The sequence below is a fragment of the Salmo salar genome, chromosome ssa14 (assembly GCF_905237065.1).
Source record: "Salmo salar chromosome ssa14, Ssal_v3.1, whole genome shotgun sequence".
Lineage (NCBI taxonomy): Eukaryota > Metazoa > Chordata > Actinopteri > Salmoniformes > Salmonidae > Salmo > Salmo salar.
This window is the reverse complement of record NC_059455.1, coordinates 22,297,827-22,316,924: the sequence shown is the minus strand read 5'-3', so window position 1 is coordinate 22,316,924 and position 19,098 is coordinate 22,297,827. Positions and strand designations below refer to the sequence as shown.

General features: G+C 39.1%; 1 protein-coding gene across 7 annotated transcripts in view; it reads right to left on the bottom strand.

Annotated features, from left to right (window-relative positions):
- Positions 1 to 19,098, bottom strand: part of LOC100380755 (astrotactin-1) — a 305,222-nt gene that overhangs the window by 192,633 nt on the left and 93,491 nt on the right. For 4 of the 7 annotated variants that reach the window (XM_014140032.2, XM_014140030.2, XM_014140033.2 and 1 more), the window contains 2 exons: positions 18,151 to 18,300; positions 17,065 to 17,232 (listed from right to left, as the gene is read on the bottom strand). In XM_014140032.2, the coding sequence (XP_013995507.1) occupies positions 17,065 to 17,232; positions 18,151 to 18,300 (318 nt within the window). The remainder of the gene's footprint in view (positions 1 to 17,064; positions 17,233 to 18,150; positions 18,301 to 19,098) is intronic. The other 3 variants (XM_014140031.2, XM_014140036.2, XM_014140034.2) reach the window with 1 other exon arrangement.

The window sequence follows — 19,098 nt, the reverse complement described above, 5'->3', positions numbered from 1 at the left end:
CAGTATCTTTACTTGCACATTCATCTTCTGCACATCTATCACTCCAGTGTTTAATTGCTATATTGTAATTATTTTGACACTATGGCCTATTTATTGCCTTACCTCCCTTATCCTACCTCATTTTCACACACTTTATATAGACTTTTTCTATTTTACTATTGACTGTATGTTTGTTTATTCCATGTGTAACTCTGTGTTGTTGTTTGTGTTGCACTGCTTTGCTTTATCTTGGCCAGGTCGTTTTTATTTTTGTAATCTTTTTTAAATTTATTTAAAAAAAAAAAATGTATGGATGGATCAGCTTAATATTGCGGAAAGAATATTGCTTCCATCAATGTAATTGTCTGCATCATTTCCAATCCCCTATATAGTTTTGGGGTATATATATATCCATACACGCATGCATACATATAGACATATATACATACACATACATATATAGACATACATACTTTTTTAAAAAATATACCTTTATTATTATTCCCCGCAAACCCTACCACCGATCCCCCAATTGGAGTAAACTCATAAACACTTCAGCTTTTACCTTCAATTTATTCATCTTATACACATTTTACAGACACAGTCTATTTTACATTTACATTTACATTTTTAGTCATTTAGCAGACGCTCTTATCCAGAGCGACTTACAGTAGTGAATGCATACATTTCATACAATTTCATACATTTTTTTGTTATTTATTTTTTTACATTTTTAAATTTTTTTTTTTTTTTCTGTGCTGGCCCCCCCGTGGGAATCGAACCCACAACCCTGGCGTTGCAAACACCATGCTCTACCAACTGAGCTACAATAGTTATTTTTTGTTTGTTTTTAGTCCTTCCTCTATTTCTGATGTCCATCCAGTTTGATTTCTATTTGTAACTGTGCTATATCACAAAAGTTCTGAACCTATATACATTTTACAGACCCCGTATGTTTTACATTGTTTATCTTGTTATTAGTCCCACCCTTCAGCTCCATTCAACCCCTCCCATCTATCTCTCAACATCATCCATTTCGGATTTCTATTTGCCATTAATTTTTAAACTGTGCTGTGATGCTTCACAAAACAATCGAACCTTTCTATTCTCATAGCTTCTACAGATTGTAAATCAAAAATAAACATTTTTGCTAAAATAATTATTATATTATTGATTGATTGACTATGGCTTTTCAAATCACCCAGTATTGCTATCTGCAGCATTAGTTCTAGGCAAATGTTGCAATTCTTCAGCCATTCCTGGACCTGTGACCAAAAACGAGCTACATATGGACAATACCAAAATAAATGATCTAATGACTCTGCCTCCTCACAGCAGAATCTGCAGAGCTGGGAAGATTGTATCCCCCATATATATAACATTATATTAGTTGCAAGAATTTTGTATAGTAATTTAAATTGAAAAATTCAAAGCTTTGAATCCGGCGTTGTTTTGCGTATCAATTCATAAACCATGTGCCATGGAATGGGTACATCGAAAATCTCTTCCCAACTATTTTGCAATATATATGGCACAGCTGTCAGTTTTTTGGTCCTTAAATGAAATTGGTATATGTTTTTATTTATCACACTTTTCTTTAACCATTTATGTTCTTTAATACAGGGCCGACATACAAGTTTCTTACTTTTTTCCCCTTCTACTTGCCTCTTCCATTTTTGTGGTAATGCTGCAATTAATTGGTTGTAATTTTGGGTTAAGCAGACATTTCCATATGTCTGTGTTAGCTGCATGTGTGACATCACTCCACCAGTCCTATTTATAATATAATTCACTAAATTTTTTTTAAACATTTCTTCGAAATTACTATATTTGAATTTAACCACAATATTTGTTGTATTATTTGTTCTGTCTTTTCAGGTGGATTAAACTGAAATTGCAACCAACTTTCTAAGGCTTGTTTAAAAAAGAAAGATATTTTGGAGATTATTTCCTTTTCAAACAACCGAAAGTGGGCAGGTGTAATCTGAATAAAGGGAAAAAGGCCCTTCTTGAACATAGGATGAGACATTCGTACCAATTTACTAGAAAACCAGTTTGGATTTAAGTAGAACTTTGGTATGACTGATGCCTTTAGTGAGAGGTCTAATGCTTTAATATTTAATAATTTCTGCCCTCCGAATTCATATTCGTTATATAAATAGGCCCTTTTAATTTTATCTGGCTTGCCGTTCCAAATAAAATTGAATCTTTTTTGTTCATATAATTTCAAAAGCAGGTAGGCAAAACCATAAGCAAATAGGTAAACTGTGATATGATTAAAGAGTTAATCAGGGTGATTTTTCCACAAATAGACAGGTATTTTCCTTTCCTTTCTATAAAGATTTATTGGAGTGAGATCATTTCTTTCTTTTGGGATTTGTATACCGAGTATGTCCACATCTCCGTCAGACCATTTAATTGGTAAACTACATGGTAATGTAAAATGTGCATTTTTTTGTGATCCAATACATAATATAATCCAGAGAGGATAGCAAAAGTATCTAGATGCTCTATGAGGCCATGGAGAGACTCTAATTGTGGTTTTAAAAGAAAACATGAATCATCGGCGTACAATGACACCTTAGTGTAACGTCCGACGTTAGAGTGAGACCAAGGCGCAGCGTGGGTTGGGTTCATCATATTTTAATATAAATGGTGAACCAGCAAAAACAATAAACAAGAAGCAACACAACGAACGAACAGTTTCGCAGGCTAGTAACAGCAATGCAAAATCAACTTCCCACACCAGACAGGTGGAAAAAGGGCTACCAAAGTATGGCTCACAATCAGCGACAATGATGTACAGCTGTCCCTGATTGAGAGCCATACCAGGCCAAAACACAGAAATACAAAACATAGATAGGGTACATAGAATGAACATAGAAATAGAAAATATAGAACACACATCAAAAAACCCAAAACACACAAAACAAACACCCCCTGCCACGCCCTGACCAAACTACTATAACAAATAACCCCTTTTACTGGTCAGGACGTGACACTTAGTTTTTAAGCCACGGATTTCTAATCCCTTAATAGTTTGATCTAATCTTAACAGCTAACATTTCAATGGCAATAATAAATAAATATGCCGATAGTGGACAACCTTGTTTTACTCCTCTAGATAATTTAAAGCTTTCTGAGATGTAGCCATTATTTACTATTTGACACCTAGGGTTACTATACATAACTTTAACCCATTTTATAAGAGATTCCCCAAAATTGAAATATTCTAGGCATTTATATATAAACTCCAGTCGTACTTTATCAAAAGCCTTTTCAAAATCTGCTATGAAAACCAGGCCTGGTGTCCCTGATATTTCATAGTATTCTATTGTTTCCAGTACTTGTCTTATATTATCTCCAATGTATCATCTATGTATAAAACCTGTCTGATTAGGATGAATAATATCTGACAATACATTTTTAATTCTATGCGCCAAGCATTTTGCTAGGATTTTTGCATCACAACACTGAAGTGTAAGAGGTCTCCAATTTTTTAAATGGACTGGATCTTTATATCTACCATTTGCTTCCTGTTTCAGTAATAATGATATCAGACCTTCTTGTTGCGTGTCTGATAATCTACCATTTATATAGGAGTGGTTAAAACATGCTAATAATGGTCCTTTGAGTATATCAAAAAAAGTTTTGTATACTTCCACTGGTATGCCATCCAGCCCTGGTGTTTTCCCATCCTTAAAGGCCCCAATTGCATCAAGCAGTTCCTCCTCTGTAATTTGGCCTTCACATGAGTCTTTCTGTACAGATGTTAATTTTACATTATTATTAGGGAAAAAATCCATACAATTAGTTTCAGTTATAATTTGGTGAATCATGCATTACTCCATCATTTGTAACAAGTTTAAATACATTTTTTTGGTAGCATTTCTATATTGAAGATTGAACAATAATTTGGTGCATTTTTCCCCATATTCCATCCAGTTCGCTTAATTTTTATAATATACTACACTGGATCTTTCTTGAATAAGTTACTCCATTTCTTTTTGTTTTTCCTCTAACTTATTCTGTGCCTCTACGGTACCATTTGTATTGCTATCTAACTGTACTGTTAGTCCTTCAATTGCCTTTGTTAATATGGACTCTTTTGATGTAAATTGCTTTCGTTTTATAAATGAGTACTGAATTGCATGGCCTCTAAAGGCACACTTAAAAGTGTCCCATACAATAAGGGGATCTGCTGTACCTATGTTATGTCTGAAAAAGTTGTTATAAAGTTATAAATTCTTCTGTCCTAGTTCTAAACAATTTATCATCTAGTAGGCTTTGATTAAATTTCCAATATCCTTGCCGACGTGGAAATTCTGTAAGAGTAATATATACTGCTCCAAAAAATAAAGGGAACACTTAAACAACACAATGTAACTCCAAGTCAATCACACTTCTGTGAAATCAAACTGTCCACTTAGGAAGCAACACTGATTGACAATAAATTTCACATGCTGTTGTGCAAATGGAATAGACAACAGATGGAAATTATAGGCAATTAGCAAGACACCCCCAATAAAGGAGTGGTTCTGCAGGTGGGGACCACAGACCACTTCTCAGTTCCTATGCTTCCTGGCTGATGTTTTGGTCACTTTTGAATGCTAGCGGTGCTTTCACTCTAGTGGTAACATGAGCCGGAGTCTACAACCCACACAAGTGGCTCAGGTAGTGCAGCTCATCCAGGATGGCACATCAATGCGAGCTGTGGCAAGAAGGTTTGCTGTGTCTGTCAGCGTAGTGTCCAGAGTATGGAGGCGCTACCAGGAGACAGGCCAGTACATCAGGAGATGTGGAGGAGGCCGTAGGAGGGCAACAACCCAGCAGCAGGACCGCTATCTCCGTCTTTGTGCAAGGAGGAGCAGGAGAAGCATTGCCAGAGCCCTGCAAAATGATCTCCAGCAGGCCACAAATGTGCATGTGTCTGCTCAAACGGTCAGAAACAGACTCCATGAGGGTGGTATGAGGGCCCGACGTCCACAGGTGGGGGTTGTGCTTACAGCCCAACACCATGCAGGACGTTTGGCATTTGCCCGAGAACACCAAGATTGGCAAATTCGCCACTGGCGCCCTGTGCTCTTCATCCAGGACGGCACATCAATGCGAGCTGTGGGAAGAAGGTTTGCTGTGTCTGTCAGCGTAGTGTCCAGAGCATGGAGGCGCTACCAGGAGACAGGCCAGTACATCAGGAGATGTGGAGGAGGCCGTAGGAGGGCAACAACCCAGCAGCAGGACCGCTATCTCCGTCTTTGTGCAAGGAGGAGCAGGAGAAGCATTGCCAGAGCCCTGCAAAATGATCTCCAGCAGGCCACAAATGTGCATGTGTCTGCTCAAACGGTCAGAAACAGACTCCATGAGGGTGGTATGAGGGCCCGACGTCCACAGGTGGGGGTTGTGCTTACAGCCCAACACCGTGCAGGACATTTGGCATTTGCCCGAGAACACCAAGATTGGCAAATTCGCCACTGGCGCCCTGTGCTCTTCACAGATGAAAGCAGGTTCACACTGAGCACGTGACAGACGTGACAGAGTCTGGAGACGCCGTGGAGAACGTTCTGCTGCCTGCAACATCCTCCAGCATGACCGGTTTGGCGGTGGGCCAGTCATGGTGTGGGGTGGCATTTCTTTGGGGGGCCGCACAGCCCTCCATGTGCTTGCCAGAGGTAGCCTGACTGCCATTAGGTACCGAGATGAGATCCTCAGACCCCTTGTGAGACCATATGCTGGTGCGGTTGGCCCTGGGTTCCTCCTAATGCAAGACAATGCTAGACCTCATGTGGCTGGAGTGTGTCAGCAGTTCCTGCAAGAGGAAGGCATTGATGCTATGGACTGGCCCGCCCGTTCCCCAGACCTGAATCCAATTGAGCACATCTGGGACATCATGTCTCGCTCCATCCACCAACGCCACGTTGCACCACAGACTGTCCAGGAGTTGGCGGATGCTTTAGTCCAGGTCTGGGAGGAGATCCCTCAGGAGACCATCCGCCACCTCATCAGGAGCATGCCCAGGCGTTGTAGGGAGGTCATACAGGCACGTGGAGGCCACACACACTACTGAGCCTCATTTTGACTTGTTTTAAGGACATTACATCAAATTTGGATCAGCCTGTAGTGTGGTTTTCCACTTTAATTTTGAGTGTGACTCCAAATCCAGACCTCCATGGGTTGATAAATTGGATTTTCATTTATTATTTTTGTGTGATTTTGTTGTCAGCACATTCAACTATGTAAATAAAAAAGTATTTAATAATATTATTTCTTTCATTCAGATCTAGGATGTGTTGTTTAAGTGTTCCCTTTATATTTTTGAGCAGTGTATATGCCAATTATGTGATGATCCGACCGCATTCTGTCCCCTATCAACACTTTTTTATCTTTTGGTGCCAGAGAGAATGGCATAAGAAAGTAGTCAAGACGACTAGGTTGATTAAGCCTCCACCATGTATATCTCACTAGGTCAGGGTATTTAAGTCTCCATATATCCACTAATTCCAATATATCCATGACATTCATGATTTCCTTAAGTGCCTGAGGGTGATAGTTTGTAGTGTGATTTCCTTTCCGGTCCATAGATGTATTTAAGACCGTATTAAAATCTCCCACCATAATAATAGAGTCTAGTGTTGCTTGTAGAGTTGATCAATTCTTATATATATTTTCAAAAAAGCTTGAATCATCATTATTCGGACCGTATAGGTTAATAAGCCATATCTGTTTATTGTCCAATAACATATTTAAAATAATCCATCTACCTTGATAATCTGTTTGGACAATTTGCACATTTGGATCAAAATTACTGTTAATTAAAACCATCACCCCTTTTGAATTTCTTTGTCCATGGGAGAAATATATTTCGCCCCCCAGTTGTTTTTCCACAAAACTTAATCTAAAATTGTTGAATGGGTTTCCTGTAAACAATATATATTATATTCCTTTTCTTTTAACCAGGTAAATACTGATCGTCTTTTCTTATTATCTGCTGTGCCATTACATTTGTAACTGGCTATACTTATTTCACCACTTACCATAATGAGACACAACTTTAAATTCTATTTATGAAAATATATGTTTGTAAACGTACCATTAAAAAGTAACATGATGATTGAGTGTCTATATAGCTGTACCATGATATTTGCATTGCTACTAAGTAAACCTCCAATTGGTCCCTACTATTCCACCCGCTAAAAACCTTCCTCATCCCTAGTTGGGTTGTCATCCCAATGCCCAGCAGACCACCCTCGATCCCCCGTATCCCATAGCCCTGAACAGACTTGGATCCATCCTTCGAAAAGAGCACAGAGTGCCATTTACCGAATTGAAGTAAATCAATTGCCAAATGCATTTCCCTCGCCCTCACCTCGATTTGTATTATATATAGCTGTGGATCATCCTCTATTGTCCCTAACATCTTTTAGGATGGGACAATAAATAAATTAAATGTATAATTTATTTTAAAACTGTTCCACCATGATAGGACAATAAATAAATAAATAAATAAATAAAACGTATAATTCATTATAAAAGTATATCCATCATCTGAACAACATTGAAAGCCCTCTCATACCCCAGCTCTCAGCAATACATTGGTTCTGGAATATGCAACCATTTCATTACTCACTCACTCACTCAACTTTCCCAAACATAACAAATAAAATAAAAAGATAAACACACACACACACACCATCCACACATACTGTGCCTTCTGTTTACTTTGTTTATATCTTCACCATGTTGAATTAGTGCTTGTGTTTTCCAATTAGTTTTATGTGAAGATATATACAAAAGCTATTTTTTTTATTGTATTGTTAGAATCCATAACCGGGCTAGAATTGTGTTTCATTATTTTCCTCATCTATGAGAACTTTGTAATTTTTTAAAATAACCATGGAGTAGTCTTTGAACAACTGGTTATCAATATATAGTTTATCAATGACGAGAGCTACTCGTTTCCCTTTTAATCTATTTTCTTAGAAAATTGGATACAGAACTTTACGCCGTTCTGATCATTCATGCCAATTTTGGTCCCAGCAAGTCTTTTACCCAGGCTTTTAACCATTATTTTATCTTTAAATGAAGAAAATTTGGCAGCGATCTGGCATTCATACCTTTGGCCTCTCTGTCCGAAGCGGTGTACACGTTCAAGTTGGATTTTGTCGATAGCTTCGCTTGGGATTTGAAGCGTTGTAAGGAGGAACTCTCTAACTACAGATTCAGGAACTTCCCCTTCTTTCTCCTGGATACCTGTAAGTACCAGATTCTCTCTCATGGTTCTAGTTTGTATGTCCAGTAAGGCTTCTCTCAGAACGGTGTTCTCCTTTTTCATTTCATTCACTTCGGTTTCAATCTTGTTGACTGTCCCTTTTAGCTTGTGTGTTTCCTTCTCCAATGTCGCTGCTTTTTCATCACTCATCTCGGGGCTTGCCTTCAACTCTTTTATATCCTTACTAACTAATTCAAGTATACCCAGTTTGTCATTTATTGATTTTAACAGATCGGTTTCGAAAATATTAAATCGTCTGTGTCTGTAGAAGAGTCACGTTTTCGTTTTGAAATCGGTTCCCCTGTCTTACTCTCCGTCATGTTTGGGTGTTGCTTGTTTTCGTAATATTTGTCAATAAATGTCTATAGTCTTAACTTGTTATGGATAGGGGGCAGTATTTTCACGGCCGGATAAAAAACGTACCCGATCTAATCTGATTATTACTCCTGCCCAGAAACTAGAATATGCATATAATTATTAGCTTTGGATAGAAAACACTCCAAAGTTTCTAAAACTGTTTGAATGGTGTCTGTGAGTATAACAGAACTCAAATGGCAGGCCAAAACCTGAGAAGATTCTGTACAGGAAGTACCCTGTCTGACCATTTCTTGGCCTTCTTTGCCATCTCTATCCAAAACAGAGGATCTCTGCTGTAACGTGACATTTTCTAACGCTCCCATAGGCTCTCAGAAGGCGCCAGAACGTTGAATGATGACTTTGCAGGCCATGGCTGAAAAACAGTAGCGCATTTGGTAAGTGGTCGATCTGAGAACAATGAGACTGGGGCGCGCGTGCATGAGACGACTCCATGTTTACATTTTCAGTCTTTGAACGAAAACAACGACTCCCGGTCGGAATATTATCGCTTTTTTACGAGAAAAATTGCATAAAAATTGATTTTAAACAGCGTTTGACATGCTTCGAAGTACGGTAATGGAATATTTTGAATTTTTTTGTCACGAAACGCGCCGGGCACGTCACCCTTCTTTACCCTTCGGATAGTGTCTTGAACGCACAACAAAACGCCGCTATTTGGATATAACTATGGATTATTTGGAACCAAAACAACATTGGGTGATGAAGTAGAAGTCCTGGGAGTGCATTCTGACGAAGAACAGCAAAGGTAATCCAATGTTTCTTATAGTAAATCTGAGTTTGGTGAGTACCAAACTTGGTGGGTGTCAAAATAGCTAGCCATGATGGCCGGGCTATCTACTCAGAATATTGCAAAATGTGCTTTCACCGAAAAGCTATTTTAACTTCTCTAGGGCCAGTGGGACGATTTCGTCCCACCTACGTAACAGCCAGTGAAATCCCGTGGCGCGTTATTCAAATACCTTAGAAATGCTATTACTTCAATTTCTCAAACATATGACTATTTTACACCATTTTAAAGACAAGACTCTCGTTAATCTAACCACACTGTCCGATTTCAAAAAGGCTTTACAACAAAAGCAAAACATTAGATTATGTCAGCAGAGTACCCAGCCAGAAATAATCAGACACCCATTTTTCAAGCTAGCATATAATGTCACAAAAACCCAGAAGACAGCTAAATGCAGCACTAACCTTTGATGATCTTCATCAGATGACAACCCTAGGACATTATGTTATACAATACATGCATGTTTTGTTCAATCAAGTTCATATTTATATCAAAAACCAGCTTTTTACATTAGCATGTGACGTTCAGAACTAGCATACTCCCGGCAAACTTCCGGTGAATTTACAAAAAATGTACTAAATTACTCACGATAAACGTTCACAAAAAGCATAACAATTATTTTAAGAATTATAGATACAGAACTCCTCTATGCACTCGATATGTCCGATTTTAAAATAGCTTTTCGGTGAAAGCACATTTTGCAATATTCTAAGTAGATAGCCCGGCATCACAGGGCTAGCTATTTAGACACCCAGCAAGTTTAGCCTTCACCAAACTCCGATTTACTATTAGAAAAGTTTGATTACCTTTGGTGTTCTTCGTCAGAATGCACTCCCAGGACTTCTACTTCAATAACAAATGTTGGTTTGGTCCCAAATAATCCATAGTTATATCCAAACAGCGGCGTTTTGTTCGTGCATTCAAGACACTATCCGAAAGGGTAAAGAAGGGTGACGAGCACGGAGCATTTCGTGACAAGAAATGTCTAAATATTCCATTACCGTACTTCGAAGCATGTCAACCGCTGTTTAAAATCAATTTTTATGCCATTTTTCTCGTAAAAAAGCGATAATATTTCGACCGGGAATCTGCGTTTAGGTAAAATGACGAAAGAAAATAAAGCACGGGGTCGACTCGTGCACGCTCCTAAGCCCATTGTCCTCTGATCGGCCACTTGCCAAAAGCGATAATGTGTTTCAGCCTGGGGCTGCCTCGATATCATTCAGCTTTTTCCCGGGCTCTGAGAGCCTATGGGAGCCGTAGGAAGTGTCACGTTACAGCAAAGACCCTCAGTCTTCAATAAACAGAGACATGAAGAACAAGATCTTGTCAGAGAGGGCACTTCCTGTAAGGAATCTTCTCAGGTTTTTGCCTGCCATATGAGTACTGTTATACTCACAGACACCATTCAAACAGTTTTAGAAACTTTAGGGTGTTTTCTATCCAAAGCCAATCATTATATGCATATTCGAATTACTGGGCAGGAGTAGTAACCAGATTAAATCGGGTACGTTTTTTATCCGGCCGTGTCAATACTGCCCCCTACCCCCAACAGGTTAAAATCAGACACCGTGATTGCATAAAGGAGTTCTGTATCTATAATTCTTAAAATAATTGTTATGTTTTTTGTGAACGTTTATCATGAGTAATTTAGTAAATTCACCGGAAGAGTTCGGTGGGAATGCTAGTTCTGAACGTTACATGCTAATGTAAAAAGCTGGTTTTTGATATAAATATGAACTTGATTGAACAAAACATGCATGTATTGTATAACATAATGTCCTAGGAGTGTCATCTGATGAAGATCATCAAAGGTTAGTGCTGCATTTAGCTGTGGTTTTGTTTTTTGTGACATTATATGCTAGCTTGAAAAATGGGTGTCTGATTCTTTCTTGCTGGGTACTCTGCTGACATAATCTAATGTTTTGCTTTCGCTGTAAAGCCTTTTTGAAATCGGAGAGGTGTAAAATAGTCATATGTTTGAAAAATTGAAGTTTTCGGATTTTCGAGGAGTTTGTATTTCGCGCCACGCCCATCATTGGATATTGGAGCAGGTGTTCCGCTAGCGGAACGTCTAGATTTTTAACCTTTTAGGGCTAGGGGGCAGTATTGACACGGCCGGATAAAAGCGTACCCGATTTAATCTGGTTACTACTCCTGCCCAGTAACTAGAATATGCATATAATTATTGGCTTTGAATAGAAAACACCCTAACGTTTCTAAAACTGTTTGAATGGTGTCTGTGAGTATACCAGAACTCATATGGCAGGCCAAAACCTGAGAAGATTCCATGCAGGAAGTGGCCTGTCTGACAAGTTGTGTTTCATCTTGGCTCTTTTTATTGAAGACTGAGGATCTTTGCTATAACGTGACACTTCCTACGGCTCCCATAGGCTCTCAGAGCCCGGGAAAAAGCTGAACGATATCGAGGCATCCTCTGGCTGAAACACTTTATCGCGTTTGGCAAGTGGCCGATCAGAGTACTATGGGCTTAGGCGCGTGCCCGAGTCGACCCCATGCTTTATTTTCTTTCGGTCTGTTTACCTAAATGCAGATTCCCGGTCGGAATATTATCGCTTTTTTATGAGAAAAATGGCATAAAAATTTATTTTAAACAGCGGTTGACATGCTTCGAAGTACGGTAATGGAATATTTCGATTTTTTTTGTCACGAATTGCGCCATGCTCGTCACCCTTATTTACCCTTTCGGATAGTGTCTTGAACGCACGAACAAAACGCCGCTATTTGGATATAACGATGGATTATTTGGGACCAAACCAACATTTGTTATTGAAGTAGAAGTCCTGGGAGTGCATTCTGACGAAGACAGCAAAGGTAATAACATTTTTCTTATAGTAAATCTGACTTTGGTGAGTGCTAAACTTGCTGGGTGTCTAAATAGCTAGCTCTGTGATGCCGGGCTATCTACTGAGAATATTGCAAAATGTGCTTTCACCGAAAAGCTATTTTAAAATCGGACATATCGAGTGCATAGAGGAGTTCTGTATCTATAATTCTTAAAATAATTGTTATGCTTTTTGTGAACGTTTATCGTGAGTAATTTAGTAAATTCACCGGCAGTGTTCGGTGGGAATGCTAGTCACATGCTAGTCACATGCTAATGTAAAAAGCTGGTTTTTGATATAAATATGAACTTGATTGAACAAAACATGCATGTATTGTATAACATAATGTCCTAGGGTTGTCATCTGATGAAGATCATCAAAGGTTAGCGCTACATTTAGCTGTGGTTTGGGTTTATGTGACATTATAGTCTAGCTTGAAAAATGGGTGTCTGATTATTTCTGGCTGGGTACTCTGCTGACATAATCTAATGTTTTGCTTTCGTTGTAAAGCCTTTTTGAAATCGGACAGTGTGGTTAGATTAACGAGAGTCTTGTCTTTAAAATGGTGTAAAATAGTCATATGTTTGAGAAATTGAAGTAATAGCATTTCTAAGGTATTTGAATAACGCGCCACAGGATTCCACTAGCTGTTACGTAGGTGAGACGATTTGGTGCCACCTACCCTAGAGAGGTTAAGATTTGTTTTGTGTTATTATCCAGATTGAAGGTTATCACCCACCAGATTGTGAAGTGCTAATATTTTAGTCTAACTTACCGATATTGAATATTATGTTTTTGTCTTGAGGTGCTCTACATAACTTTGTTCAGTCCGCCATCTTCCTTCCTCACCTACCTGTTCCTACCTGTTTTTGACCAGGTCTTAGTTCTCAACTAGCCTACCTGGTTAAATAACCTGTTGGGGATAGGGGGCAGTATTGACACGGCTGGATAAAAAACGTACCCGATTTAATCTGGTTACTACTCCTGCCCAGTAACTAGAATATGCATATAATTATTGGCTTTGGATAGAAAACACCCTAAAGTTTCTAAAACTGTTTTAATGGTGTCTGTGAGTATAACAGAACTCATATGGCAGGCAAAAACCTGAGAAGATTCCTTACAGGAAGTGCCCTCTCTGACAAGATCTTGTTCTTCATGTCTCTGTTTATTGAAGACTGAGGATCTTTGCTGTAACGTGACACTTCCTACGGCTCCCATAGGCTCTCAGAGCCCGGGAAAAAGCTGAATGATATCGAGGCAGCCCCAGGCTGAAACACATTTACGCTTTTGGCAAGTGGCCGATCAGAGGACAATGGGCTTAGGCGCGTGCACGAGTCGACCCCGTGCTTTATTTTCTTTCGTCTTTTTACCTAAACGCAGATTCCCGGTCGGAATATTATCGCTTTTTTATGAGAAAAATGGCATAAAAATTGATTTTAAACAACGGTTGACATGCTTCGAAGTACGGTAATGGAATATTTATAATTTTTTTGTCACGAAATGCTCCGTGCTCGTCACCCTTCTTTACCCTTTCGGATAGTGTCTTGAACGCACAAACAAAACGCCGCTGTTTGGATATAACAATGGATTATTTGGGACCAAACCAACATTTGTTATTGAAGTAGAAGTCCTGGGAGTGCATTCTGACGAAGAACACCAAAGGTAATAACATTTTTCTTATAGTAAATCTGACTTTGGTGAGTGCTAAACTTGCTGGGTGTCTAAATAGCTAGCCCTGTGATGCCGGGCTATCTACTGAGAATATTGCAAAATATGCTTTCACCGAAAAGCTATTTTAAAATCGGACATATCGAGTGCATAGAGGAGTTCTGTATCTATAATTCTTAAAATAATTGTTATGCTTTTTGTAAACGTTTATCGTGAGTAATTTAGTAAATTTTTTGTAAATTCACCGGAAGTATGCTAGTTCTGAACGTCACATGCTAATGTAAAAAGCTGGTTTTTGATATAAATATGAACTTGATTGAACGAAACATGCATGTATTGTATAACATAATGTCCTAGGTGTGTCATCTGATGAAGATCATCAAAGGTTAGTGCTGCATTTAGCTGTCTTCTGGGTTTTTGTGACATTATATGCTAGCTTGAAAAATGGGTGTCTGATTATTTCTGGCTGGGTACTCTGCTGGCATAATCTAATGTTTTGCTTTCGTTGTAAAGCCTTTTTGAAATCGGACAGTGTGGTTAGATTAACGAGAGTCTTATCTTTAAAATGGTGTAAAATAGTCATATGTTTGAGAAATTGAAGTAATAGCATTTCTAAGGTATTTGAATAACGTGCCACGGGATTCCACTGGCTGTTACGTAGGTGGGACGAAATCGTCCCACTGGCCCTAGAGAAGTTAAACTTTATTTTGATGTATTGCACTTGTGATTTCATGAAAGTTTAATATTTATAGTAATTTAATTAGAATTTGGCGCTCTGCATTTTCACCAGAAGTTTTTGAAATGGGACGGTAGCGTCCCACTAATCCGCAAGAAGTTTTAATGTTTAACATTTTTAACATGAGTGGCCCAGCCAGAGCCCGGACTTGAACCATCCAACCTGACAGAGCTTGAGAGGATCTGCAGAGAAGAATGGGAGAAACTCCCAAGAAACAGGCATGCCAAGCTTGTAGCGTCATACCATAGGAAAACTTGAGGCTGTAATCACTGCCAAAGGTTCTTCAACAACGTGCTGAGTAAAGGGTCTGAATACTTATGTAAATGTGATATTTCAGTTTTGTTACTGTTAATTAATTTGAAAACATTTCTAAAAACCTGTTTTTGCTTTGTCATTATCGGGTATTGTGTGTAGATTGATGAGGGTAAAAAACAATTTAATCCATATATATATATATATATATATATATATATATATACACAGACCCCTTGACTTTTTCCACATTTTCTTACGTTACAGCTTTATACAAGTGTGTGCAAAGCTGTCATCAAGGCAAAGAAAGGGTGGCTACTTTGAAAAATCTCAAATACATAATATATTTTTAGATGTAATATTTTTGTTGCTTACTACATGATTCCATATGTGTTATTTCATAGTTTTAATGTCTTCACTGTTATTCTACAATGTAGATTATTGTAAAAAATAAAGAGAATGAGTAGGTGTGTCCAAACTTTTGACGGGTACTGTATATATATAAATATATATATATATTTTCCAAACTTTTGATGGGTACTGTATATATATATATATATATATATATATATATATATATATATATATATATATATATATATATATATATATATATATATATACACATATATATACAGTACCCGTCAAAAGTTACAGGTCAAATATATATATTTATATATATATAAGTTACCCGTCAAATATATACACTACCCGTCAAATATATATATATATATATAAGTTACCCGTCAAATATATACAGTACTCATCATAATATATATATATACAGTACCCGTCAAAAGTTTGGACACACCTACTCATTCTCTTTATTTTTACAATAATCTACATTGTAGAATAACAGTGAAGACATCAAAACTATGAAATAACACATATGGAATCATGTAGTAAGCAAAAAAAGTTACATCAAAAAAGATATTATGTATTTCAGATTTTCAGTAGCCACCCTTGATGACAGCTTTGCACACACTTGGCATTCTCTCAACCAGCTTCACCTGGAATGCTTTTCCAACAGTCTTGAAGGAGTTGCCACATATGCTGAGCACTTGTTGGCTGATTTTCCTTCACTCTGCTTTTCCAACTCATCCCAAAACATCTCAACACACTTGGAAAGTACTTGAAAATACTCATATACACTGACTCAAATACAAACCCCTTCATTTAATTTTAATTTATATTTTTTGGGGTTGCCATTTTTCTCCCCAATTTCATGGTATCCAATTGATAGTTACAGTCTTGTCTCATTGCTGCAACTCCTGTACGGACTCTGGAGAGGTGAAGGTCGAGAGCTGTGCATCCTCCGAAACACAACCCAACCAAGCCAAGCCAAGCCGCGCTGCTTCTTGACACAATGCCCACTTAACCCAGAAGCCAGCCACGCCAATGTGTCAGAGGAAACAGCGAGCACTGCGCCCGGCTTGCCACAGGAGGAGTCACTAGTGCACGATGGGACAAGTACATCCCTGCCGTCCAAACCCTCCCCTAACCCGGACGACGCTGGGCCAATTGTGCACCGCACCATGGGTCTCCCGGTCGTGGCCGGCTGCGACAGAGCCTGGACTCAAACCCAGAATCTCTAGTGGAACGAACAGCATGCACTGCGATGCAGTGCCTTAGACCACTGCGCCACTCGGGAGGCCCACTCCCCTTCATTAAACCTAGGTATTTGAAAATAGTATTTGAAATAAGTATTTGAATATACTTACAGATACAATTTGGTCAACCTCTTGGTTTTCTACAAATAACCATTCAAATACTAAAATAAAAGTACTGGGCTGTATATTTTTAAATACTTGAAAACACAGAAAGAAAGTTTTTAAATAACAAATACTCAAATACACATGTATTTGAAGCGAGGTCTGCTTGTGATACAAACTCAAATACATCATTCCATTCAGATCTTTCTTGCTTTCTGTACATTCATATACATTTGAGAACTACCTGAGAAACGTATTTAAAAATTTTTTAAAGTGCAATCCTCTGGGGATCCAATGCACATTTGTATGTATACCTTTTTTTGCTAAATAAATACAATACAGTTAACTTAAATTCAATATTGAAGTTCAATGAAGTGCAGACAGATGTAATTGGTTGCCAGAGTGTGAGAATCGGTGGCATGCACTATGCGGTATAGTACCTGTCTCTGGATCACACTGGTGTTCACAGGGGTCCAGAATGCGGCGGCCACACAGCTCATTGATCCAAGGCCCGCTGGCATTCTGCTGGTAGTATAGCAACACCTGGGCCGGGTTCAGCCAGTCAGATGCATCCAGTTGACTGCCCTGCAGCAAAATGAACTTGGACCCTAAGAAAAAGGGAAAGGGTTGTTGGAAAACACACAATTTAGGCACCTACCTGATCAATTAAAGGTTCAGTACTGTACATCAGCAGTTCTATTAACCTTTCTATTTAACAGTTTGTGAGTACAGACTGTTATCACAAGGCACAAAAAAGAATACATTTTCTGAGTATTACATTTCCCCGGATGAAAAACAGCAGTGAAATGGATAGGACACAATGTTCCGGCAACTCATTTCATATTTCTGAAGGTGCATAGCATACACAGCTGTGGCATAAATATAGATTTCTCCTAGGCAAAAACCTAGATTGTTATCACCTTAACCACAACATTACATTAAGTCTGATAAGATTGTGTAGACATTTATGGACACGTTCTAAATCAGAGTTCCTGCGATTCAAAAGGCAAATTCACAATCCTTCATCTCTTTTCAGCGTTGCCTCCCCTGGATGCCTTCTGGAATGATAATAACACCCGGAGTATCCGTGGAATACAGTTGTGGTTAGGAATCAAATCAAACCGGAATGATGGATGAGTAAGGCAAGTCACACCCCATAATATATCTGGACTGCCAGCTCCCATGATGGCTGAAAAATGCCAATGAGCCAAGAGTGAGTACTTGGCCTGCAGTGCTTTTCTGCAGGTGCTAGCTACCCTGAAATTCATTAGCGAGCCAGCCCAAGCACACAGAAAGTGGAGAGAGAAAGAGTGATGATACAGTGGGTGGTCACGACGACCTGGCCTGATTGTGCTTTGATGCTTTGAGGGCACATCTGTTGTGGTCTCACATGGGAGGAGAGAGGGGAGAGGGGAGGAATCAGCCTAGTGACATTTCCCCATTTCCCTTTGTCTGGGAGTGGGGTAGCAGAGAGGCATACAGTTATACTCCTGTGGTTTTCAGGAGGGCAGGCGATCGCCCCTTACCGTCTGCGATGAGGTGCTCGGGCACATGGAGGATGACCCGGACGTTGAGGCCACAGGAGAGGTGTGAGGAGTACACCAGGCCGATCACACAGCTGACAACGCTGATCAAAGTCAGGGTGGTCTTATTGATGGGGCTTCGTGGCGAACCTGCTGGAAAAAAGAAGGACACAGACAACAAAGGGGAAGCATGTGATGCTGAAACCACACTGTGGCTATTTCCCAAATGGCACCTTATTCCCTTTATAGTGCATTACTTTTGACCAGGGCTCATAGGGTCAGGTAGTGCACTATAAAGGGAATATGGTGCAATTTGGGAAGCACCCCTTTACTCCCTCCAGCACCTACAGCAAGGGAGTCGCTTACAAACAAGTCATCACTGGGCTTTCTGCCCATGAAAGGGACCTCTGTATCAAACCGGTGGCCTTTGGGAGATTTGGCTAGTCAAGTCTAGCTGGTGGAGCGATAAAAGTGTTACTTTGAAGGGTGCTATTGCCATATGTGCTGAAGGAAAAAAAGAAAATAGCCCAAATAAGAGCAGTTCAGAGGTTGCTTTGCCTCTTTCTTCTCTTTTCCTGCCATCCGGTTTGGTGCAGCCCCACCAGAGTTCATTACTTATAGCACGCCTGCTAACATACTGTAAATACAGATATATTTTTATTTTTACCCAAAACTATGGGGGATTGGAAATGGAGACAATTACATTAATAGAAGCCACAATCTATCTGCAATATTAAAGCTGATCTACCCCCCCCCAAAAAAAAAGTTTCCTACCTTATAGCACACACACACACACACACACACACACACACACACACACACACACACACACGCACACACATACCAACAACAATCTGACCTGTATTATAGGAAGCCAATAACAGCCTTCAACTTTGTTAGAAGGGATTCTTAAGCCCTATCCAATATTCCTCGATTAATGTCCATTTTAGT